We start from the raw sequence: 26,132 nt of genomic DNA on the forward strand, positions 1-26,132 counted from the left end.
CAGATTTTTACATTTCTTTGGGTGAAAAACCAACGATTATTGCTGATTAAAGTCTGTGTGGTAATGGTTATGATCAGTATAATGTGTAAAATTACGCAATACAGAGATTGATTGTTAAGCATAAAAGGAAAAGGAAGACAGAACTCTGTTCATAAAGAACAATGCAAAAACATATTGGCATGTGAAGGTCATTCAGAGGAATTCATCACAGCAGAATAATGCTTTTAATGAGCTACTTGGCTCAGACTATCAAACTGGTTAAGGGCAGTGTATTATAACCCCTGCCTGTGATGTGTAGCTTCGACTCAGATTTCAGAACAACTGATTATACCACACAAGTAAAACTATTCAACTATTTACACTTGGAATTTGTGTTTGATCTCTCACGCAATCTCTTTTCATGGTGAAAAAGGTTCAACTATGCCTCCAAACACAGTAAAGACATTTAGAAGAGTTAAGAAGGCAATACTGAAATATTTCAGGAAATATTTTAACCCCATAGCTGCTTGCAGAATCAGTGGAGTCGTCTTAATAAATCTTTAAAAGCTGCAGAAGTTTTTAAGAACTTCAGGCTTACCAATCTAAGAGGAGATTTTTTCTTCCAGCCAAGAATATTAATTGCATAATTCCATGCTAGTACTTTGCTGCATTTTTCTTGTCATCATGATGCTAATTTTATGGCATTGAGATAAATGACTTTGGGAAAGAATTTTATGAACTCTCTGTGACAGGAAACATGTATTTCCTCTCTCAATTTTATTTCCATCTCTTGCTCCTGACTGCTAGGAACATTCCTTTATTCTCCTTCATCCTGCTTGTGAAAGAGAAGGAAAAGGCTGCTTTTTCTTTTCATCTGATTTCCTCCTCTTTGCTGCTTGTAGGGAAAATTATCTGCCGTTTCCCTTATGTCACCAGGATAAACCACTTGGAATGAAAGTAATAGTCTTGTCAGCCAGTATCTACAACCCTGGTATTATTGCCCAATGACTGCTTTTCCAGAAACCTCAAAGTGACAGCTTTAGAGATGGGAGTTCGGTAATCATGCATTCAGAACACTTGCTTATGCCTACTGTGTCACCCTGGTGGGTCTTACCTACACAAGCATAGATATTTGACATAGATCTAAGTAACTGAAAGTAATTCTGTGTTCATACAAGATCTCTGAAAGCCTTGGTATTCATTAGAAGGAAAGAAAAAAACAAACACAGCACACTCATTTTATAGAGTCTCATCACCAAAAAAAAAAAGTCTAAATAATTAGATCTACCTACAGATACCTGTTTTACAAACATCCATTTAGCTACAGGGCTGACATACACCTGTTGCAGTTAGGAAGACAAGTATGTACTTTCCAGGCCTAATTTTCTTCATCTCAGTGACACCTGACAGTACTTTGTTTCCTTGTCTCTAGGGACAGATGAGAGGGAAAATATGTATGTTCTTCCTAACTATTTTTTTCGGTTTGTTTGAAGACTAGTGTCTTCAAACAATTCAAGCTGTTATCTTTTCACTTAATATGAAGTGATATTTCTGCCACTTAAACATATGGAAGAAATACCTATTCTTGTTTAGCATACCAAAACAATCCAGCAAGTGATGTCAGGGTATTGTCACTCTGCTTTCGGAGTACAGCAAAGGTTTTTTTGGGGCTGAGATGTTAACTTTAGCTAATATGTCAAAGGATCAGATCAGCAAAGAAAGTTAAAAAAAGGGATTATTACGGAAGGTTTCACCTGTTCCTGGGGTTGGACATGGTTCACAAGGTTTGTTCCATGATTTCCCAACATTGTATGTGCAGCAACACACCCTTTTGGTCACATTGAAGGGCAGTTCATTCTCACAGGAGATTCCATTATAGCTTCTGTAGCAAAAGCTTTTTCTCATGTCTAGATGCAAGAAAAGATCCAACTAATTTAAGAAATATAATCCCTTAATAACCTAAATAGTGATTCATTAAGTCTGGCTTCTGAATGCAATTAGAGCATACATATGGACGTATTTAAAAATAAGTTAAGGATTGAAGTAATCTATAGTCTTTGTTTTAGACTTGTCTGAAATATGACATATTTTCATTTTTCATTTCAATACACAAAGGGGGAAAAGAAGAATTCCCAAGAAATCAGAAACACACTATAGATGCTGATCAGACTCTACTACTTGGAAATGACTAAACAACTTGGAAATGACTCTACTACTTGGAAATTACTAAAAAGATTTCTGAGTTCTGAGCACTTAGACACTGCATATCAGTCACTGGGATTTCTTTCCCGGCTACATGACTTAAATGTCTGGGAGTTAAAGGCAGAAAAAAGCAATTCAAGACTTTAGAACTGGCCTGAAAGGAGATTTTATGCAGAGACTCTGGCCCAGACCCAGTCTGATATTTAGACAATTTTAGTAAAAATGACATTTTGCATACCCATGCAGCTACGTCTTCTGTTCACCTGCACATATTCAGGTGGGCAAATGCAGGTGTAGTTCCCCAAGGTATTGTAGCAGGTGCCAGGACCACAGACACCAGGCTGTGCAACACACTCATCAATATCTATAGACCAAATGAAAACACTATGATTAACAGGGGAAAAAGAGGACCAAGTCCTAGCAAATGTTTCTGAGAAATACGACTAACATAAACCATACTGAGATGAAAAAATGTTTAATTTAAACACTAGTGGAAAGTACAGCTCAGATTCAGGTTAAGTAGATAACAGCTACTAGTAACAGCTGTTGAAATGTAAGATTGTTAATCTGTATAAAGTCCAGTCAGTGAAGTGAATGAGAACATCCTAGTTACTGAATCTACCACTGAAACTGAAGCATCTAGTGCCCCATCAGCTCCACAAGAAAATATTCACACCCTCTTGTCACAGGAATGTTACTGCCATTTTTCAGTTCTGTTAACGTGTTCACTACTCTTCCAAGACATGACGTTTCAAATACAGTACTCTATTTAGAAACAGGCGAGACAAATAATCATGTTGTCTTGGGTGTGAGCCCTTTTTACCCATACAATTTAATTTCACACCCATTTTGGTCAGTATTCTTCATCCAAGCTTAGCAAAACCTCAGGATCCACAGGCTCTGTTTTGAAAGGAGACAATTTTTTTTTCTCACAAAGTGAATGAAGAAGGGGAAGCTGACTTATAATACTCCGAACTAGGAGGAACAATGACAGAATCTTTATATTTTTCTGTCTATTTACATATTGTGGTTCTAACACTCATGACAAATCTTAAACACAAAAGGAAAACCAATACGATGTTTACTTTGTGTTGCGTAAATTAAACTGCTACTCGTATGTGCTGTGAAGAGGACACCTCTTCTCACTTCTTAGGGAAAGATAGGCATCTTAGTCAAATTAGGACGAGACACAAGGTGTTCAAGTAGGAAGCCAGAAATCATGAATAACCACCCTAGTTTACTGAATACACATAGCTGAGATCTACCACGTAGAAATAAATGTTAATATATTCAAGTGCTGCATTTCAAATTTTATATTAAATGTATTGGTGCCAGAAATAATGATTTTAGAGCAGATTATGGGTCAGAATGTGGGTACCATATCCAATTATGCATTTAAGGCTAAAAATTACAGCCTTTTTCATAATAATTTCAATGTGATTGAGAGAGAGGTTTCAAGGGACTCAACCTTCGCAGATTCTTGTCTCTTCTCTGAGGTAGTAGCCTTTTGGACATTCACATTGGAAGCTGCCAAAAGTATTGAAGCAATTTCCACCTTGGCAGAGACCTGGTAGTTCTTGACATTCATCAATGTCTGAAAACAGAAAAAAAACCCACCATATTTTCATTCCGGAGTGAAAAGAAAATGGCACTTCAAGAAAGTATGGCTGAAATGCTCATCCTCTTCCATCTAAATAGCTCTTCAGGAGAACTTATCAGCTTGATAAGTGAATGGTGTACAACTTCCATCACTGTTTATAGGAATTCAGCATCTAATTCCTCATTCCCGCACACTCATTGGAACCAGTTTATTTGAACAATGAATATTTCCTGAAACTTATACTTTCCACTACTAAGCCGTAAGTTTCATAAAATACTTATCCTCCACGGGCAAATTTAAAAGGCCAGTTCAAGTACAGAGGCACACAAAAGTTATGCATCAGCGTATTTTCCTACTGAATTATCACTGGACTTATTCAATATTCTGCCTTTTCACCATGTAGCTGTCCAATCCATAGAATCACAGAATCATAGAATCACAGAATAGTTAGGGCTGGAAGGGACCTTAAAGATCATCTAGTTCCAACCCCCTGCCACAGGCAGGGACATCCCACTAGATCAGGCTGCCCAAGGCCCCATCCAACCTGTCGTTAAACATTTCCGGGGATGGGACATCCATAACTTTACTTGGCAACCTGTGCCAGTGCCTCACCACTCTCATGGCGAAGAAATTCTTCCTTATATAAGCCTAAACCCACCCCTCTCCAATTTATACCTGTTCTCCCTCGTCCTGTCACCACAAGCCTTTATGAATAGTCCCTCTCCAGACTTCTTTTAGTCCTCTTCAGGTACTGGAAGGTCACTATTAGATCTCCTCAGAGCCTTCTCTTCTCCAAGCTAAACAATCCCAACTCTCTCAGCCTGTCCTCATATGGAAGGTGCTCCAGCCCACAGATAATCTTTGTAGCCCTCCTCTGGAACCATTCCAACAGTTCCATATCCTTTTTATGTTGAGGATTCCAGAACTGAATACAGTACTCCAGATGAGTTCTCACAACAGAGGAATACAGGGGCAGAATCACCTCCCTCGACCTGCTGGCCACGCTTCTTTTGATGCAGCCCAGGATATGTTCAGCCTCCTGGGCTGCGAGTGCACACTGCTGGCTCACGTTGACCTTCTCATTGACCAGCACCCCCAGGTTCTTCTCTGCAGGGCAGCTCTCAATCAGATCATCGCCCATCGTGTACTGAAACTGGGGATTGCCCTGACCCAGGTGTAGGACCTTGCACTTGGCCTTGTTGAACCTCACAAGGTTCTCAGAGGCCCACTTCTCCAGCCTGTCCAGGTCCCCCTGGATGACATCTCATCCTTCTGGTGTGGTATTGGCAGAGGGTTTTGCTTTGCACTAAATGTAATAATTTCTGTAAAAATAGTTCCTTTATACATCTCTCTGAAGATTGCACTTTTTTTTTTTTTTATTACTAGCCATCAAAATCATATACAATAAACTCACCTTCTAAAATAATAGTGATGGGATTTGGTCTGAATCCTTCTCCCCCTGGACAGAGAGTATTATATTCCGCTAAAGTAAATTATAACAAGAGAGACCACGTCAGTCAAACAAAGAATAAAATGATACCAACAAAAGCATAAAATTTTATTGAGACTTCTTCCCTACACTCACTGGTTTTCTGCTCTTCTTGACCTATTCACAGTAAATAAAGCAAATGCATTCAACTAGCAAAAAATCAAGGTAAGATTTCTGCTTAAAACACTACTCAGACACTGTGAAGGCAAGCACAATTTTGTTTTCTCAATATTTATAAAGGCACGTCTTGCATTTTGACTAGTTCTTTAATATGAAATGTAATTATACCATTGATAAAAATATGTGTTAAATTTGGAATTCATACTCTTACGAGACAGTTGAGAACCACATGCTTGACATTTCTGTGGCATTATTCAAAGAACTTTATAGCTCTATTAAACTGACAAGTATCATCAGGTAAGAGTTTTGAGAGCACTTAAGTGACTAAGAAATAGTTATCCAACAGTTACCAACACTCTCCTTCGAGAACTACTGCAGCTCTCCAAATTAAAGGCATTATTTAAGTACTAGGCACTGTAAATTTCTTCATTTCCCTTCCAACATGAAGTTTCTGAGTTAAAATCACTTATAAATGTATGCAGTCTATTCCACTCCTAAGACACATAAGCATATCTGCAACTACCTTAATATTTGCTTTTAAAGGGAGAAAATGAAAAGCAAAATAAAACAAAGTATTCAAACCTAACAAAATTATATGTGCCTGTTCCACAAATTACCACTGCTTTATCCCTGTGAGAATAGGCACCATGTTAGTCAAAGAAGACTAAATGCAAGGTCTTCTGATACTCATGTCCACACCTCTGCATCATCCCCTGACGCTAGCAAGAGATTTTCTTTTATAACTGTGCCAGAAAACTTGTCTCACAGAGAATATCAGTTTCTTAAATGCCTAGTAATAGAGTAAAAAATTTCAAATACTTTTCCCATCCCTTGTTAGCATAAGAGCACATTTCCTTACTACTGTTTGCAGGTGGACAAGTCTCACAGGGGTTTCCCCAAGCCTTTCCCAGAGAGCAGCAGCATGAGGAACGACTGACTCCAACACCAATTTCAGTGTTGCAGGACAGGCTCCCATCCCCTCGTGGTTCATACTTCAGGTAGCAATTGCCCACACGGTTATCTACATGGAAAGCACATACAGCTACAGCTGCACAAAATGATCCAGACAAAGCCACAGCAGGCATTCATTCTAACATTTCATATCTAGGAGCAGAAATTCAGATAACATTGTGGTTTTGAAGTCATTGGCAAGCTCAAAACACTCAAAACACTGACAGTTGCTGAAGTTAAGAGAAACATCAGGGAAAATGTGTAGCTTCAGCTTCCTAAGTATCCCGAGATGAATTTAAAATGTTTGCATGTATTCCAAAGCCACACCATACTCTAATGTAGCAAATACACCATTCCCAGTCTTTTACTCCAGAAAGTATTAGAAACCTTGCTGCAGTTTGCTGTTAGTATTTCTTCTCCATATTCTGATTGACTAGGCTATGACTCTTGTGGAATTAGAATAATTTTCATATTTTTCTCTGGAATCACAGAACAAAGTCACGTCACTGGCAAGGAAATTATTCAGAAATTAATATTGAAACAAATAATCCAAATGTGCAGTAGGTTTGAGAAAAATTAGTTTATTAGTTCACTCCAACTGTAGCAATGATTTAGACAACTGCTGGCAGCAGTAGAATGAACAAGGTATCTATGAGAAGTAAATCTATGACTTTTCTTATTGCTGCACGTATTGTGTCCTTGTTATTTATGAATGGAAAGTAACTAGCAGTGAGTCACAAATATAAGGAATGAGAGGATGGTAAATTATTACAATATTTATTGCAGCCAAATAAGATAAATATTCATTTCCTCAAGAGTAGCTTTATAATTCTAAAGATCATTTCTGTTAATTAACTTGCTAATAAATGTTGCCACTAAAGAAGCACAGAATTTTTTTTGATAAATTGATTTGGTAAAGGCTGCAGTATCTTTTTGCACTATTTTTATTAGTGGTAGGACTAAGAAATTTGCAAATGAATTTTTGAATAATTTCCCATTTTTAATTTACTGTTTGCACAAGTGCCCAATGCTACAGCCTTAGCAATTTACATGGAGTAAAATAAACACAGAATGATGTGGGTAATCCATACTTTCAGAATTTCCAGATTTTAATAAATGTCTTGACATGACATAGGTTTTTAAATTACCCTGAGGACTGGGATATAGCTGTGAATAAAACTTGAGGGCAACTTTCTGTATTGTTAGGAACCACTCGTTAAGATCATCAAGTTTGTTAAACATACATGATATAAAACCCACAACTTTGCATTAATTTATAGACTGAATATTTTTTTTAAAGAGTCTCAACATCAGTCAAGGAAAATCTATTTCCATTTCTTCTGAAAGGAACTGGAATTTAAATTCTTCCATTTTCATTCAAGCATGCAAGAAATAGTGCTATTGAAGAGAACCAGTAGACGTCCTTTGACAGAAGTTGTTTCTGCAATATTTTGCAGCTCAACTTGTGCATTCCATAAGTGAGAAACTTTCCTTTTCCTTGGTGAGGTCTAATCACTTCTGTGGGGTTTTTTTCCAAATGACTACAAGCTTAAGACTGAAAATGGGGTAATGTTTTGTGACATGCCTGTGACACAATAAACATTGCAAGTGAATTTGCAATTTGGAATTGAACCAGAACTAGCATAGCTGCATTGGAATGGCAACTTTCTCTGTTTCCACTTGTCATGCAAAACCATTTAACCTTCTGGAAATATTACAACTGCTGATGAAAAGAAAAAAGTTCAAAACCTAAAAATGTCTATATCATAGAAAATAGCACAACTAACATGTTTTTAATGGCACATGGTGCTCATTTTTTCAAGGGCTTCTAAAAAAATGGGCAATAAAGTGTCACTTGATTCACAGATTAGGGTATTATTTCAATTATCTTATTCTGATGATGTTTCAAGGAAAGCAGAGGCTTTCCTTAACCTCTGTCAAAAATGAAAGCTGAATCTTCTTTGAGTTTTTTTTGCACTATATCACAGAATGAGGCTGCAGAGATCCAAGGTGTACACCTGAGGTTTGCAGCTCCTCCAACAGACAAATAAGTGGATTCCAGTTCTGACACTGTCTGTAACTAAACCCAAAACCTAATAAAAAACCCCCCATGTTTGCTCAGAGGGCTAAGATTTGGGAGTGACTTCCCTGTACAATCCATAACTGGAAGCTAAAAATGCTTCTTATACAAAGGAAAGCAAAAGAGTCTTTGTACCAGAGAGAGGGACAGCCCTAGTAGTATTTCCTCAGAACAGAAACAAGGAAGGGTCAAATAGTTTTCCTGCCACTTTCTTATTCAACATTTTTTCTTCAGAGAGTCAAGGCTTGCTCTCTCATTTGGGTCTCTTGAGTTGATAGATTTACCCTTGAGTAGATTCCCTTCTACTGTGGAGGTTTCCTTTAGGAAACGTGGGACTCCTGTCAAAAAGGTCATTGGGACAACTGGTGCCAAAGTACAGTGCCAACTTAAACTCCCATTTTGCAGTGAAATGCAAGTCAAATAGTAGTAGAATAACTTCGCAGAAGCGTCTTCAGGGACCACTTAAAATCTTTGGTCATAATTCAGGGTTTGCAGGGCTGATCATACAGAGCATCTGGCTGTAGGAAAGAATGAGGATCTTGGTAACTGTATGTTGCAGAAAAGGAGCCAGAAAGGCAGGATTTCATTGCTTCAATTGAATATTCATATAAGGCAAAGCTAAAGGCTCAAGTCAGACTGCAACCACAGAAGAAAAGTGTTAAGGCAGGAATTGTCAGAAAAGTCAGAAAGACTCTGTCAGGGAGTCTGTGTTTCTGACTCTTTTGTCTGTTTCCAACTCAAAGGGAACAGATCACATAAGCTAATTCAATCTTTAAAAAATTCAGCTTAAAGTTTTATAGTTGTTCAAGACTGTGGACATCTAAAGGTCTCAAACAGGGCTTGTCTAGCATCCGGAGAAGCAACAGAGAATGTTAATAGGCAGAAAACAGAGAAGTATGGAAAAGATGAGCAATAAAGTTTTTCTGAAAGAAATGTGCAGTTGTTTAGAAATTATTTCCTAAGCATCTACTTATTTGCCACCACATTATACTATTTTTAAAAACATTTAGAAAATGGATAGAGTTCTAACTACCAGTTCAGGAGAATTTGAGTCTTCCCAAGACAATAAAAGCAAAAGTCTGTTTTCCAAATAAAAACTTAGAAAGCTCTCCCAAGATCACACACAAAGACTTGTGGCTGGACTGTTGACCCTCACTCAACCACCCTCTTCCCCAAAACTTACCTGGGATACTAGCATATACTCTAATCTCATGACAGTCCTACATAATGTAGCAAGGGTTAATCACTTTAAGTGTGTATAAGCCAGAGATAATTTTACATACACAACAGTGAAACAAGGCTATTTGTTCCCAGCTGAATGGGTACCACAACTAGTTTTAAATCCATTTTAAACTAAACACAGAAATCAATCCCAAGACACATTTAGAATTTAAAAAATCAGGTTTTTAAATGAGAATTCTTGACTGTCAGGAGAAAGTAAATGTAGCTATTATATGTTCTGACTAACTCTGAAAAGGTGTATTTTAAAGTAACTGTAAACATCATTTATCAGTTAAAATAATAAACTCTATCTCTAGAAAACTATATAGGAGGGTATGTGGTACATGGAAGTACAATTTTTCTATCCTGCTATCCTCATTAGCATCAAAACAGTTACCTTGGCTGTGATTTCTAAAATGATAATTCAGGTAGCTTTACTTACCCACACAACCCACTCCAGTAGGATTCAGCTGGAAGTCTGGAGGGCAATGACACTCATACATTCCAGGAGTATTTACACAAAGACCATTAACACAATTAATGGGATCAGCACATTCATCGATATCTAAAATAAAAATCTTGCATTTATAAATCTGCACACTGGACCAAAAAGAATGATGATTTTACTTTTTAAGACATAATGGGCAACAAAATTCAAATGCAAGTGAATTTTACTGGAGTTGAACAAAGGGACTACTACTAAATCATAAAAAAATTTAGGAATAACCTTTGTACAGCTGCATATTTAAAAAGTCATTATTTTTGTTCCATTCTTAAACCTAGTCCAAATCACGCAATTCTATGCATGGCTTGTTTGGTGGGGAAAAAGGCATTCTCATTGTTAAAGACTATAATGCATGTTTTGTGAACTTATCTTTAAATTAACTTGGTGCAACTGTAAAAAAAGTAAGTCTTGACATATTTCTGAACAGAAGAGATATACCTGTGCAGTTTCTCCCAGTTCGATCTAGCTCATAGCCATCATCACAAATACAATGAAACATTCCTGGTAGATTCTTACAGGTACCAAATACACATACGTTCTGGAAGGAGCATTCATCAGTATCTGAAGGGACATATTAAGAACAGAAAGTTACACGTCATTACCATGCTAGGATTATAATAAGGTGTACTACCAAAAGCAAATGAAGACACATGAACTGTAAGAATACATTTTAAAGAGGAATACTGAGTAATCATTTTTGGTTTTCTATGGAACACTATAGACAGAGATCTATGAGGTGTTCTCCATCAAACTGCTTGCTTCTTACTCCTGTTTCACCTAGTGTGAAGTAAAAATAGCAATACCAACTTCTCTGTCAGGACTCAAAACCAAAGCTAAATCAAAAAGCTAGTAAGTTCCTTTCAAAATACTTATTAAATAGAATGAAGCTTAACACCCCACAAAGGTGTCAGTCATTTCCTAGTTCACAGCCTGCCACATATCTTGCTAATGGCAAGTAAGACTTTAAAAATACCATTTTGGGGTGAAAAGTATATTAAGAAGAAATAGAGGGAGTAGGCATTGACAGTTACTTATACTTCCTTGGAGAAAGAATATAGAGAAAAGCAATACAGAAGAAGAATTATCTATGATTTTCTGATGCCGAGTTAGATAGTAACCACATAAACGTAAGCTAAGATTTATGTAAAGTATGTGTGCTGATGTAAATTTAAGATGAAATAAAGTTGAAAGACATAGAAAATAAGATTACTTTGTCAACAACAATGCTAGAAAAGAAGTACAGAGTGTAAAGTTACAGTTTTAGACATAAACTATAAAGGACTTCTGAGTTGAAGGTAAGCAAGATAAGAAGGGAAAAAACCCGCACGCGTGTACGGCTAGACAAAAAGACTTCTAAGTTGCCAAAATAGAGCAGTTGTGCAAAAGGCACAAAAACCTGCACAAGACAGGGAAGTGGAAAGTATTAACAGCATTTCACAATGCACAGCTAAAGCTTCATTTGAAATTCTGTGTACAGTGGTCCGTTCAAGAGCAATTACCTCAAACTGGATGAAGCATAAAAAAGTGATACTGAAATGATTAGAGTAATGAAATATCTATTTTGAACTAGGTATGCTTGCCTTAGCGAAAGCTTCAGAAGTGAGTAGGAGTATAGGAAAAGGGGTAACTTTTGAGGGGGAAAGAAAGATAAAATTTTAAGGCAAAATGACATTTAAGATAAATGCTGAATGTCCAACAGCACTGAGTAAACATAAACTGGAAATTAAAAGGAAAGTCTCTAAACACCTTGGAGTACTGCCACGGAAAGACCTCCAACTCAGGTCAGTAAAATAACGTGTGGTCAGATTAAGCTTTATCGAAAAGACTTTATCGCTGAGAAGCTAATGTATTGACACCTCAAGAGATTTCTGAAGAAATTGGATTAATTATTTGTATTACAATTATTATCCTAAATCTGGGCTTTGGATTTTGCCCCTTCATTGTAGAAATCAGTCAAGCAGTCACTTTATCGTAAGACATATATCCACTTAACCCAACCCTAAAACAAAAAAACCCCAACTTCTTTAAAGTATTTAGCAAACAGATCTTTAAGTTATGCAACAGCACAATTTAATCTATGGTATTCTTTCAGATCTCCGTTGAAATCACAGTAACATACCAACAAAAGAAGCATTTTTGCAAAATTCTTCAATTTATTTTTTTCATAGCATCATTGTGTACAAATCCACTCGATGTGGACCACATCATTTTGAATCAAGCCAAATATTAGTGACCTGCTTTCCCAAGAAATAGAATCATATTGTTTTTCAAAACACTGACTAGCTGATTTTTCTTCAGGGCTTTTTATTAGAACATCAGTATGACTACAATTTGACTAACTGAGCTCCACAGAGAAATTCAGTGAAGATGACTGACAATATTTGGTAACTATTAATAGGTTTGACCAGAACAGTTGTGTAGCTACTTTTTTAGGAAGCATCTGCAATCTTTCTACAGCTGGAAGTCTGATTGATACATGTACACCTAAATGTTTGAACACACCAAATTATGAACTGAATTTTAGAAACTTCATTTTGGAATCTGCTTTCAACATCTCATCAAGAATTTTAATTTCCTAAGACATTATCAGTTTTCTGCCTTTAAATATTAAATAAGTTAACAATCTTTAGAGGATAAGCTAAAAAGACTTCACCTAATACAATTCTCTTCTGTTAAAATAAAAGATATAAGAACAAAACAAGGAATAGAAGCTGAGTTTGACAAGGAAAATAACAATTCCTTTTCAACTTCAGATGACCTGATACAATATTGAGAGTGAAAGGTTGATGACAAAAATTTCCAATACATATTTTAAAGAATGTTAAAAAACTGTCAAACACAGCAGTGATTAGCCTACTTCAATTTTCCTGAAAACATTCGTTTTAAAATGAGGTCATTTAATGCAGTGTGTGTCTCCTGGGTCAGCAAAACTATGTAAAAAGTTGAAAGCTACTTTCAACACAATCCACATTGAAAAATAATCCTTGCTTGAAGAAATTACTTCTGTGTGAAGCATGTCCTGAATAATCTGCTTCCACGGTGAGCTCCTTCCAGCATATCTTGTTTGCTCTATAGCAGCCGATCCTAACCCAGAAAATGAACTTCAAGTATCACTGGCTTACCTTGGCACGACTTGCTGTCTGAGGCAGGAGTGAATCCCATCTCACACTCACAGTGGTAGGCACCAGGGACATTCAAACACTGTCCATTTTCACACAGATTAACATTTTCTGCACACTCATCAACATCTGTGAGAGACAGATGAGTTTTGTTGATATAAATAATTTACACTTGAAGACGAAGTAAATTAAAAGAACGTGGAAAAGCAAACATAATGTTACTTCAAAGATTGTTTCTTCTATCTTGCCATGATCCCTTACTCCTTGTTTTTCACGAACAGATTTATTTACCTTTTAATAAAGCAAGTTTTTCAGATTTGGTACTATTAGCTTTGACAAATAAATTGAATACTTTGCTTGCAAAATCAAAACTGTTCCTGCTGGTATATACTATGTTACATTGATATAAAACTAACTCAAAAGGCAAATTTTCTTAAGCGAAGCATACACAGAAAATTGCTTTCATATACATTTTAGAAAATATTCTTTTAGGATTAAAAACATTATGACTACCTTTTGCATGCTACTGGGGATTCTTCTAGTATGCCCCAGAAGCGATTTTTGTTTTGTTTTAAAAGGCTATAAAAGAGCAGACATTCACCACTGCAGTCATTATAAGGACCATAAATTTGTCAGATATGTTATTAATTGTAAAAAAAAAGTTTCAAAATACTTTCTTTGTTCTATTAGTATTCCATAGTAATTCCCTAGTATTAGTACTCCATAATATTCCCTAGTATTCCATTTTACTTTATTTTAAAAAAACAGATCTGAAATGGAGTGTGTTAATAATAGGGATGAAAGTTCTTGTTTATTAACCACAAACTTGAAGCATATAAACAAACACTATCTGAAGACCCTTATACTGAAATAGAAAACCCTTACAATACTAATCAGAAGGCTGTCTTGTTAAGACAGAAATCAATTTTGATTTCTGTCTTGTTAAGACAGAAATCAATTTTGATTTAAAATTAGCCAGCCAGCTCATAATAAATGCATTCACATTAGTTTCTAGGTATTTTACAATCATTAGGGTGCATTTGTTCAAACCTTCAAATTTGCTGACCAGATACAGGACAAGTTAAAAGTCAAGAGCAGAGATATTATTGCACCTCCACTCTGCAAGTGAAAAACCCACAGTAACTGATTTCTTGACCATTAATGTTTAAAATAAAATCTTCACATAATGCTTTACATGTCAGTTTATTTTGAACTGCTTGCTGTGCGCTGAGCAATGTTCATATTTAATAGTGAGCATTTATCAACACATTTAAATGGCAGAGATCACGGGCAATATTTCTTAATTGCAATTTGTTTTTCTATTTACAAAGTTCTATGTTAAGAATTAAGTCCTGTTCAACTAGCATAGTGAGGGGAAAACAGATGCTGCCTTCCCTGGCAGAACAGACCTGCTCTACAAGGCAGGAATCACAACAGATAGCTGGTGTTTTGTGTTCTTGACTAGAGAGCTTGCTGCTGCAAGCAGTGCATGCACATCCAAAAAAATCTGCATGCAGAGGATGAGGAGGAAGAAGCAGATAGGAACTTCACTCAATGAATGGGCCCAGTGGGTCCAATCTGGCACACAAATCAAAAGAACAGTCAGTTGACTTTGCTAGTATTCTTTTAGCAGATGAGAGGAATCCTGATTCTAAAAGTTAATTTTACATTATTATCTCACACTTCAGGCTTATATCTAACTTACAACAGAAATAACCAGGAACAAGTCAGCTTTCATAGAAATTTCTTACCAGAACAAGTAAAGCCATCTCCAGTAAATCCCTCTGCACAGGTACAGAGGTATGATCCTGGGTTGTTCACACACTGAGCGTTCATGCTGCATTGATGAGTCCCATTGGAACATTCATCAAGATCTGCACATCCATGGCAAAAGAAAGTAAATAGTAAGAGAGCAGTTGGTACATCTGGCTTATAATTAATTCTCAAGCTGACAAGTGCAACTGCAAAGATGATTTATGTCTCCATAAAAATATAAAAAAATAAAGGAAAAAGAAAAAAGAGTAAAGAAAAAAAAGAAAGAGAAAAAATAGAAGAGAAAAGAAAGTAGGAAAAAGTAGAAAAAAGGAAAAAAAAGAAGGAAAAAGAGAAAAAGGAAGAAAGAAGAAGGAAAAAAAGAAAAGAGAAGAAAGAAAGAAGAAGAGATCTTCCCCTCAAGGGCAGGTTTGATGGGAACAGCCATAGAGGTCCAGGACATATGACTTATACTACCTACTGTTATGGGGTTGCCAATAGTTCCTTTTCCCGGTCTGTAGAGTGGTCCCCTGGAAGAAAATTCTATACCGAGGAGCTATTCTAATTAGGAGAATGCTGCCAGGAAAACTTTTCAAAGTTTTCTCCTTCAAATTGGATTTTTTTATTTACTCAGATGTCACATAGTTTTAATTAAATGATAATAATAAAGATCAGAGGATCTTACCCTTTTTCTTATATATGGTTTAAAAGCTTAGAAAATCCTCCCTGCAGTAAAATCTTACAAAGGTGTACTTTTACATATAACAGCAATAAAGACTAATTCTTAAAAGAAGGTACTCTTCCATAGATCCTAAAATGTTCTGAAAGAAGGTAAATAGTACAACCTTATATACCAAACTAAAAACTGAAGGCAAGGGGACACGATGCTATTCTAACAGCCCAGCAAGAGTAGAATAAAGTTCCCATACCTCAAGTACAATTTGCTTTATATTAGGGCTTATTAATCAAAGTGTGGGACATTTACAAAAAATGGCATCTTACTGGCTGGAAATGCCAAATTCCATTTTATTTTATTTTGCATGTTCTAGCAGTTGTATGTAGGCTTTGAAAATACATAGTTAAGCCAGTAAGACGTTACACAGACATGCTTCTGAGACAAAACTAGGGTTTTTATAACAGAAAATGAAAGAGTGGAGCAGGCAGAAGAATAATACTTTGTTTCTAATAGAACAATTGTACAGTCACATTACATGCTTTTATTAAAAAAAAAAAAGAAAAAGAAAAAAGAAAATAAAGATAAGCTTTGTTTTCTGTATGCTTACCAATACACTTAATACCACTTCCAATCCATCCTTCTCTGCAGCTACACTTAAAACTTCCTGGTAGATTGACACATGAGGCATGCATGTCACAGTTGTGAGCATCAATTTTGCACTCATCCATGTCTACAAGCACAAAATAAACTATTAGTATTTATATCAGGAACACCAGAATGCTACAAATTATTTCCACGGTGCAGGTTACTATCCTTTAAAAAAAATCTTAAATACTACATGATAAGTAATGCAAGTTACTAATCATTATAAATGAATAAAAAAATACCAACAATTGCATTTTCACTCTGTTATTTTTTTCAAACATGACACAATTAATCTGCTTCCCTACAACTGCTTTTCAGTTTGAAAGTAAAACTATTTTCCAAATTTAGTAAACACGCTGATTTTCATATGTCTAAAAATGGGATGAGAACTTTGACGGCACAAGCACATTCCAATCCAAGGTATTAGTATTTATAGAACAAACTCTAAAGACCAAGTTATAGGAGAAATTCTGCCCACTTTCCCAGAATAATTGTTGATAAACTTAGCTTTCCAAATGCAGTGGACACAGCTTGCAGAAGACAAGGCACTGATAAGTATCACAGGAAATCCTAGAGTTTGAAACTGACTATGATTCTTTGAAGTTTGTTAGCATGGGTTGAAGGATGGCATATGCTTTTCCTTTTATACGATGACTTCATACATTCCTTTACTTTTCTCCCCTTTTTGTTGTGTTCCTGGACTTTAGGGTAATTCCCTGCAGCTTTAGTTGACATATGTTCATATTTTAAGTACGTTACAACAAGTAAGTACTGATAAAATACTTGTAATACAAATGCAACTGTGCCCACCCAAGCTGTATTTTGCACCACAGATATTCCCCAATCTATACTGATAAAAACTTTGCCTTTAAAATTACAGTTATTTAAGCGGCCTTTCCTATCATTTTAATAGTGATCAATGAACACACCTTTTCAAACTCCGGATACATGCTGACAAATGCAAAATAATTACTCTTTTATTCACTATTCTGTACAAATACTGATGTCTCACATCTGTGTGAACACTTGTGCATTTATTTTCATAGTATCATAGAATCACATAATGGTTTGAGTTCAAAGGGACCTTAAAGGTCATCCAGTTTCAACACCCCTGCCATGGGCAGGGACACCTCCCACTAGTCCAGGCTGCCCAAGGCCCCATCCAACTTGGCCTTGAACACCCCCAGGGATGGGGCAGCCACAGCTTCCCTGGGCAACCTGTGCTACTCTCTCACCACCTGACTATGAAGAATGAATTCTCACAGCATTCTGCTTAGGAAACTGTCAGCCTCTGGCCTGGACAGGTGCACACACTCCTGGGTGGAAAACTGGTTGGATGGCCGGGCACAGAGAGTGGTGCTAAATGGCGTTAACTCCAGCTGAAGGCCACTGACAAGTGGGGTTCCCCAGGGCTCGGTGCTGGGTCCAGCCCTGTTCAAGGTCTTTATCAATGACCTGGATGAAGGCATTGAGGGCACTCTTAGCAAGTTTGCAGACGACACTAAGCTGGGTGGAAGTGTCGATCTGCTGGAGGGTAGGAGGCTCTGCAAAGGGATCTGAACAAGCTGGACCGCTGGGCAGAGTCCAATGGCATGAGATTTAACAAGGCCAAATGCCGGGTCCTGCACTTGGGGCACAACAACCCTGTGCAGTGCTACAGACTAGGGGAAGACTGTCTAGAAAGCTGCCTGGAGGAGAGGGACCTGGGTGTGTTGATTGACAGCGACTGAACATGAGGCAGCAGTGTGCCCAGGTGGCCAAGAAGGCCAATGGCATCTTGGCTTGTATCAGAAACAGCGTGACCAGCAGGTCCAGGGAGGTTCTTCTCCCTCTGTATTCGGCACTGGTGAGACCGCTCCTCGAATCCTGTGTTCAGTTCTGGGCCCCTCAGCACAAGAAGGATGTTGAGGCTCTGGAGTGTGTCCAGAGAAGAGCAACAAAGCTGGTGAGGAGGCTGGAGAACAGGCCTTATGAGGAGCAGCTGAGAAAGCTGGGCTTGTTTAGCCTGGAGAAGAGAAGAGGCTGAGGGGAGATCTTATTGCTCTCTATAACTACCTGAAAGGAGATTGTAGAGAGGAGGGTGCTGGCCTCTTCTCCCAAGTGACAGGGATCAGGACAAGGGGGACTGGCCTCAAGTTCCACCAGGAGACGTTCAGACTAGATATCAGAAAAAAAAAAATCACAGAAAGTGTCATTGGGCACTGGCAAAGGCTTCACAGGGAGGTGGTTGAATCACCATCCCTGGAGGTATTTAGAAGATGGGTAGACAAGGTGCTCAGGGACGTGGTCTAGTGGCAGACAGGAATAGTTGTAATCATTGACCCAAGAGGTCTTTTCCAACCCGGTGATTCTATGATTGTATGAATTTCTTCCTGATGTCTAATCTAAATCTTCTCCCATCCAGCTTAAAGCCATTCCCCCTTGTCTTATCACTACCTGCCCTTGTAAAACGACCCTCATCAGCTTTCTTATAGGCCCTTCAGGTACTGGAGGGTCACCTCAGAACCTTCTTTTCTCCAGGTTGAATAAGCCCAACTCTCCCCACCTTGCCTCATAGCAGAGGTGCTCCGTTATTCTGATCATCTTCTTAGCGTGCACCCATTTCCAACAGTTCCATATCCTTCTTATGTTGGGGATTCCAAAACTGGACATAACACTACATGTGGGGGTCTCACTAGAGCAGAGGTGGAGAATCACCTCCCTTGACCTGCTGGCCACGCTTCTTTTTATGCAGCCCACGATATGCTTGGCCTTCTGAGCTACAAGCCCACGTTGCTGGCTCATGTTGAGCTCCTCATCAATCAACACCAAGCCCTTCTCTGCAGGGCTGCTTTTAACCACATCATCCCCCATCCTGTATTGAATCTGCAGATTGCCTCGACCCAGTTGTAGGACCTTCCACTTAGCCTTGTTGAACCTCATGACGTTCACACAGGCCCACTTCTCCAGCTTGTCCAGGTCCCTCTGCATGACATCTCATCCTCCTGGTGTGACAACTGCACCACTCAGCTTTGTGTCATCTGCAAACTTGCTGAGTGTGCACTCGATCTTGCTGTCTCATCAATGAAAATATTAAGCAGCACTGGTGCCAGTACAGAACCCTGAGGGTCACTACTTGTAATGGGTCTCCATCTGGACTCCAAACCATTGACTGCTACTTTCTGAATGCAATCATCCAATCAATTCCCTATCCACTGAACAGTCCACTCATCAAATCCATATATCTCCAACTCAGAGAGAAGGATTTTACCTGAAAGCCAACCAAAATATGTGCATACCATGACATACATGCCGGGAATTTGCTTTACCTGTGCATCCAGTGGTTCCTTTCTTGACTGAGTAGCCTAGCTGACAATGACAATTGAAGGAACCTTTAGTGTTTTCACATTCTCCAAACATACATATGTTGGAGTTCAAATCACATTCATTCACATCTGTAAGTGCAAATAAATTCACTGTTAGTTGAACATTACTGTAATTTAACAGCATACTTAGTAATTTTGAATACTGTAATTCAAGGGAAAATATCGGAAGAATGGTCTATCCCTGCAACATGTGGCATTTGTTTATCTTCATCATAACATAGTTTGCCTGTTTTATCCCGTATTCTTTTAATTCCCTAAAAACATTAAGGATGAGTGTGCATTCCAAGCAACAAAGTGTTCTCTAATTTGTTTAGAATGCTAATTATTGGACTATGAATTAAGCTACTTCTTACAGGAATCACTTTAAAACATTTTTTAAAAAATATATTCTTGATCATAATATAACTATATTCTTTCCAAAGAAGAATTTATACAGTAAATTGATTGCTTTTCAATTTGCACATTTTGATCACTATTTAAAATTGATTACCGATATATACAAGTGTGTTGCTACCTCTGAAGAGCCTTTGCAAAAATTACAAAAATATCAAGTAAACTCAGCCAAATTTTTAACAATAGTTCAACTTACAAAAGAGAAGGAAACTTACAAAACAATAAAACTGGTATAAGAACAAACTAGAATTGGGCACCAGCCAAGGAGGTAACTGAGGAGTTTCATGTAAGTATTCCAAGTCATACTGCAGTGGGTCTATACGGCCCAAGCACTTTTCGAACACTTTGTCCAATATTTACCTTGACATGATATTAACTAAAAGCATAATGCTGTGACACTAAAGAAAGTCACTGTTCTGTAGATGAAGTGGCATTTCTGGTACTTGTGTTTTTATGTGAAGTAAGATGTCATGTAATGCAGCCAAAGCAGACGTCCACATCACATATAACTTACTTAGAAGTATATTAATTGGTACATTAGACTAATATTAGACTGTCCTAACCCCCAACATACCACAGCATTTAAGCGTTGTGTAATACTGTGACGGCATGGCCAGACACACTTTTGCGTAAGTATATAAGCAAGGAGTCTGCCAAAAGGACAAAGAAAGATAGGTGTAGATGCATGTATGACACAAGAAAGTCATCAAAGTTGCCAGACAAAGGAAAATTTAAACACAAGGAACTGCACACAGACAGAAAAACCTCATAGGTACACCCAATGAATCATTGGCAAGACAAGAGATCAAGATAAGCCCTACAACGAGCAGTAGGGGCCCTCTTTTTTGTTAGTGGGGACTATAGCATCAAAACATAAGCATGAAGAATTGGAGAAGAAAGAAGACAGACCCACTTCAGTTCCAGCTTTTCTTGTAGACCAAGGCTCCAGCCCAATCACCTTGAACTTTGTGACTAAGCAACACCGAGAGGTGGAAGCCAGTCAGTGCAAACTACCTGTAACAGCTAGTTTCAAAACTAACACACTTGTATATGCAGTGTCAACAGTCAATATTATGCAAGAACTGACAACTGGCAAATGTGTTGTTATTAAATAAATCTAGTAATATTTAGTTCTGTAATTTAAAACAAAGCTGTTTTAAAATGGCTGACCTACAAGTCTTCTAAATACTCTAATTATATCAAAATTTATTTCCCTAGTAAATTCAGTTGTCATACTATGAGGCAAAAGAAAGCTGCTATGCTCTAAGCAGAGGATCAGCTGCAGAAGCTGCAAACTTATTTCTGCAGTTCTGCTTGCTAAGACATCCCTGGAACATAGGAATTGACCTGCTTCTTCCAAAATCTCACTGGAAATGCCTGAACTATGAAGCATATCAAACAAGGAACCCTTAACACCACAAGGAAACTTCAAATTCCTCTCAGTAGCTCATGGCTATGAGTAGCTCTGGCACAGCCTTCCATTTAAGTTTTGGAGAAGGTGTATGGATCATTGTCAGCTTTTTAGTTAAGATCTACATATATCCCTCTGCTGTGCTATTAGCATGTGTGGTGGGGTGAATTCCTTGCTGACAAGAAAAGAAGCCCCTCTGATTGTGAAAGAGGCTGAAACAAACTTCAAGAGATGAAGAAAAATCAAAATGTCTATCAAAGCTGAGTTTAAGTGGGAATGAAAGGAGGTGAATGATCATTGTCCTAACAGTGTTGCTGAAAGCTAGTTTAGGGGAGGGTAAAGAGCAAAGACTTTAAGAGCATGCCCTTGAGAAGAAATGCTTCCAGCAGTCAGAGCTATCTCTGGTACACACAAAGACACAAAGGTAGCACAGAGGTAACATTCAAGGAGAAGTCAGGCTGCAGCTGGAGTGGGGAAAACACCCTCGAACTTCATACAAACACAAAGATGAACTAAACACATTAGGTTAATTCGAGGAGATAGTTCTATTTTTAACTTCCTTTAGAATTACTCATAACTTCTTGGAATTGATGGATTAAACTAAAATATCTAGAAGAGACAAAAGAAAGTGCTGGGGCACTCAAACAGTCTCTTATCAATAGAGATATTTTAGAGGAAGCATATAATTACAACTAAATCACTCCTATATTTGAAACCATGTTATCTGATTTATACTCATGGACTTCTCAAAATTTTTCTACCCTTCCTGACATCTATATTGATAGGCAAGAAACATGTAAGGACCGTTACTTTTTATAATATACATACAATCAATATCCACTTTCAAGAACTCAGCAGAACATCCTAAAACATCAGCTGTGGAATTTGTTGCATACAGCTACTTACCAATACAAGTTTTCATGTCCATAGAAGCCATAAATCCATAATAACAGAGACAGTGATATTCCCCTGGAATATTAGTACATTGCCCACCATCACAGATATCTGGGTTGTCTTCACACTCATCAATATCTGAAAACAAAAAAGAGAAAATAATTCTGCTACTCTGATTTATATTGTCTAAAAGAAAACCATGTTCACATTGGCTGAAAGATACGACACTTGAACTTCTAAGGTATTAAAACCTACCTGCACATGTCCTGCTATCTGGCATTAGAGCATAACCGTCACTGCAACTACATTCATAGCTGCCTTCTGAGTTACTGCAGTGGCTATCACAGCCTCCATTCATTATCATGCACTCATCAATATCTGAGGAAGCAACAAATAAGGAAAAGTCATCTTCTTTTGCCATTTTACTTAGCAAATGGAACAGTTTATCAGTGATATAACTCTGAACTTTTATCTCTGATTCATATTTTGTTGTTTTCCCCTTAAACTGCACTTTCAACTGTGGGAGCAAGTGGCTGCTTCTATTTTTTGCTTTTATTCATACATGTTACTAGGAATGTAAAAAAAGACAATACATGGAAAAAAAAGAAAGAAAAGCCCTGAGAAACTTACATTTCATTAAAATCTGAAATACAGCACAAATTTACATTGTCGCAAAAAAATAAGCAAACCCAACAAATAAAAAACCCCTCTCAATTCCTCTGTTCCCCTTATCAATGGGATGACCACTATAAAATCCAATATCACTATGGTGAAGGATTTAAGATATATATACAATAAGGATAAAAAGTAAAAAAGGAACTATCACTAGATGGGGCTGTTCTTGCTTGATCAAGAAACCACACAACATTTTCTGGTTGTTAGCTCAGGTGTCTGATTTTAATATAGTAGTGCCACAAGAACACTTTTTCTCAAAGTATTCTGCAGAGTTCAATACAGCAACCATCTTTTTATACCTTCTTCATATTTCCAAGGTAAAAGAAAGCTCATGATAGTTCATAATACACCTAATAGTAGATGAGAAGATGGCCCTGCTCTGTTTCAAAAAGGAAGTATGACATTAAATAAAAACAAAGCAGATGAAACAATATACACTGAAGCACAAATACATAAGTGAAGGTGTACAACACTTGCCTACACAGCCTTGTCTGGTGTGAGTGGCCTGGTACCCAGAGTTACAGGAACACTGATATGTTCCAAACATGTTCACACACTTGCCATTTCTGCAGAGACTGTCACTTAAAGAGCATTCATTTACATCTGGAAAAGAAAAATTCATATCAAGTACTTGTTTCAAAACGCAATCACTAACTGCTCAAAATGCCAGAGAAAGAGGGTAAAACATAATATTTGATACTAGTGACTTTCTGGCTTTTTCAATTCTTTTCTTGTTCTTAGCATGTTCTTGTTCAGAATATGGAGTTCTGAACAGTATGTTTAAGCCAGTATCCAAAGGTTTATCTTCTTTGTTTTATCTTCTTCTACAAGCATTAACTATAGTCTACTGGTTTAAACCAATTCTTGAAGCAACTGTGCATCAAAACCAAAAACCAAAGAGATAATATGAATGTTCACTTTGTGCTTGTATGTATTTTACTTGAAATCTGCCAACATGAGTGGTACAGTCCTTCGAGCACAAGATATTCATGAGAACTCATCCTTGCAAGAGACAAGCAGTTTTTATAGTCCAAATGGCCACTCTTAGAAATCTGAAGACTACTATTCTAAGTTGAAACGCACCTATGCATTCCTCACGCGATGGTGACAGCTCATGTCCCAATGGACAGTCACATTGAAAACTGCCTTCAGTGTTCACACATGTGCCACCTCTACACAGCAGAGGGTTGCGCTCACATTCATCAATATCTGTTAAGAAACCATGATAAATAAATGCAAAATCATTACTAAAGAGCAACAAAGAGAAAAGTAATTCTCAGTGTCTGAAAAGTGACAAAATCTGGGGGACAGAAATAAAATGACTGTTTTACTGAAGCAGTGCTGCTCCCTTCCTCATGCTGCATAAGAGGGCAAAGAAAAGACTCTATGCGACTAACTCTAAAAATGGGTATTTCCCCCTCAGGAAAACCAGAAATTCATAATGCAAAATTAAGTATTCTAGGAGACACATCACATAAGGAAAGGCAGCAACTGTTTGGATGGCTGCCATTTAGGAGAGTATATTAATACAATGAAATGCAATCAGATGCCCATTTATGTACACACTGTAATTGTTGTCTACGGATGCTGTTAATGGAGATATGCCTGCAAAGTTTTAAACAAATGGTTATTCAGTTTGATAACTCCTGTGTACATGTGTGGCTGAGAAACTGCTTACTCTAGCTTACAATAGCAAACTGAATCACAAACCTCATAAAACCAGCTAAAATTGTAGACATGGATGAAAAGAAATATGACCAGAAAGATGCTCAAGAATGCACTCAGATGTCTGGACTCCCAGGTAGCATTCTGGCTACCCATTCTTGAAACCGGTAACTATAACTCAGATAGGCACACCAGCGTTACCTTTCATTAGCCAGAGAATTTAGCCGAGATGTGATTGGGTTTTGCAGGTTACTCACATGACGGGAAAAACTGCCTGATGACAGGATTCAACACATCTTTTGCTACACTCCTTGCATAGTCCTTATAGCTCCAAAATGTTCTCATTGAATATTATACCCTGTGTGTCTTAGTTTCTGCAAAAGGCCCGGAAGAAGTAATTTGTCTCCTTTCCTCCTCACTCTCTGCTTATTTATCTGACATCTTGCTTCCCTGAATCTGTCTTACAGATAACATATCTTCACTACACCGTATTGATCCTCTGCATTTGTACTTTTATCTCTCATGAAAGCTATTCTGCTTCCACAGCTTAGCTTCTTTATTGTGTTCTTCTGTGATTCAGGGAATGATTTTTGATTTGTGGAGCCTAAAAATACCACAATTTGCAGGAAACCAAGTAAAGGTGACAGGAGGCCTGCATGGCCTCCTGGCACACAGAAGTACGGGACTACTTATTGGACTTCAGTCACAAAAGCACAAAAGGTCCTGACAAAACTCAGTCACAAAAGGAAGCATAAAATAGGGAAAAGCAGGGATAGGTGATGCAGGAAAAATAAAGAGGCACAGTTTCAGTGTGCAGGGATAGAGTAAGGAATGCCAAAGCCACCACCACCTAACCCTTCCAAAAAACATGAAGGGTACAACAGAAGCAACAACAAAATGAGGGGAAACGGTAGAAGGGAACTGCTGATAAGGGATGTGAAAAAGACCCATGAGCACCGAGAAGGAGCTGGCCAACATAATTTTTAAGCCACTCCTGACCATCCTTCAAAGGTGATGGAAATTAGGCAAGGATCATTAGGGCAGGAAGATAGGAAATGTCAATCCAGTCTTCAAGAAGGGCAAGGAGGGGGACCCACTCGGCCTCATCAAAATGAAAATGTCAGACTTCTAATTATCATTATATATTTCACCATGTATTTCATGTAGTACTCCACAATACTAACTCAAGATTTTTTAAGGTAGCTAGTAACTTTTGGTGTCTCCATATATATTCTTACAACTTCAGACAGATTAAAGATATGTGATTTTTCAGGAAACACTCTGAGGATTTCTTGAGTCCTAGAAGAATTAAGGAAAAATGAATCACACTACTTTTGAAACTCCAGCCATCTATTCCCAACTTTACCAAATGTTTGGATACCTCATTAGC

General features: G+C 37.6%; 1 protein-coding gene across 1 annotated transcript in view; it reads right to left on the reverse strand.

Moving 5' to 3' along the window:
- Positions 1 to 26,132, reverse strand: part of FBN2 (fibrillin 2) — a 145,289-nt gene that overhangs the window by 30,626 nt on the left and 88,531 nt on the right. The window contains exons 27-41 of the mRNA XM_069881153.1: positions 24,161 to 24,286; positions 23,555 to 23,680; positions 22,658 to 22,780; positions 22,415 to 22,540; positions 19,648 to 19,773; positions 16,302 to 16,424; positions 15,018 to 15,140; positions 13,270 to 13,395; positions 10,586 to 10,708; positions 10,085 to 10,207; positions 6,250 to 6,411; positions 5,196 to 5,264; positions 3,650 to 3,775; positions 2,420 to 2,545; positions 1,734 to 1,886 (exon numbers count right to left, since the gene is read on the reverse strand). Of these exons, the coding sequence (XP_069737254.1) occupies positions 1,734 to 1,886; positions 2,420 to 2,545; positions 3,650 to 3,775; positions 5,196 to 5,264; positions 6,250 to 6,411; positions 10,085 to 10,207; positions 10,586 to 10,708; positions 13,270 to 13,395; positions 15,018 to 15,140; positions 16,302 to 16,424; positions 19,648 to 19,773; positions 22,415 to 22,540; positions 22,658 to 22,780; positions 23,555 to 23,680; positions 24,161 to 24,286 (1,881 nt within the window). The remainder of the gene's footprint in view (positions 1 to 1,733; positions 1,887 to 2,419; positions 2,546 to 3,649; positions 3,776 to 5,195; positions 5,265 to 6,249; positions 6,412 to 10,084; positions 10,208 to 10,585; positions 10,709 to 13,269; positions 13,396 to 15,017; positions 15,141 to 16,301; positions 16,425 to 19,647; positions 19,774 to 22,414; positions 22,541 to 22,657; positions 22,781 to 23,554; positions 23,681 to 24,160; positions 24,287 to 26,132) is intronic.

Source organism: Phaenicophaeus curvirostris, chromosome Z (assembly GCF_032191515.1).
Source record: "Phaenicophaeus curvirostris isolate KB17595 chromosome Z, BPBGC_Pcur_1.0, whole genome shotgun sequence".
NCBI classification, from domain to species: Eukaryota; Metazoa; Chordata; class Aves; order Cuculiformes; family Cuculidae; genus Phaenicophaeus; species Phaenicophaeus curvirostris.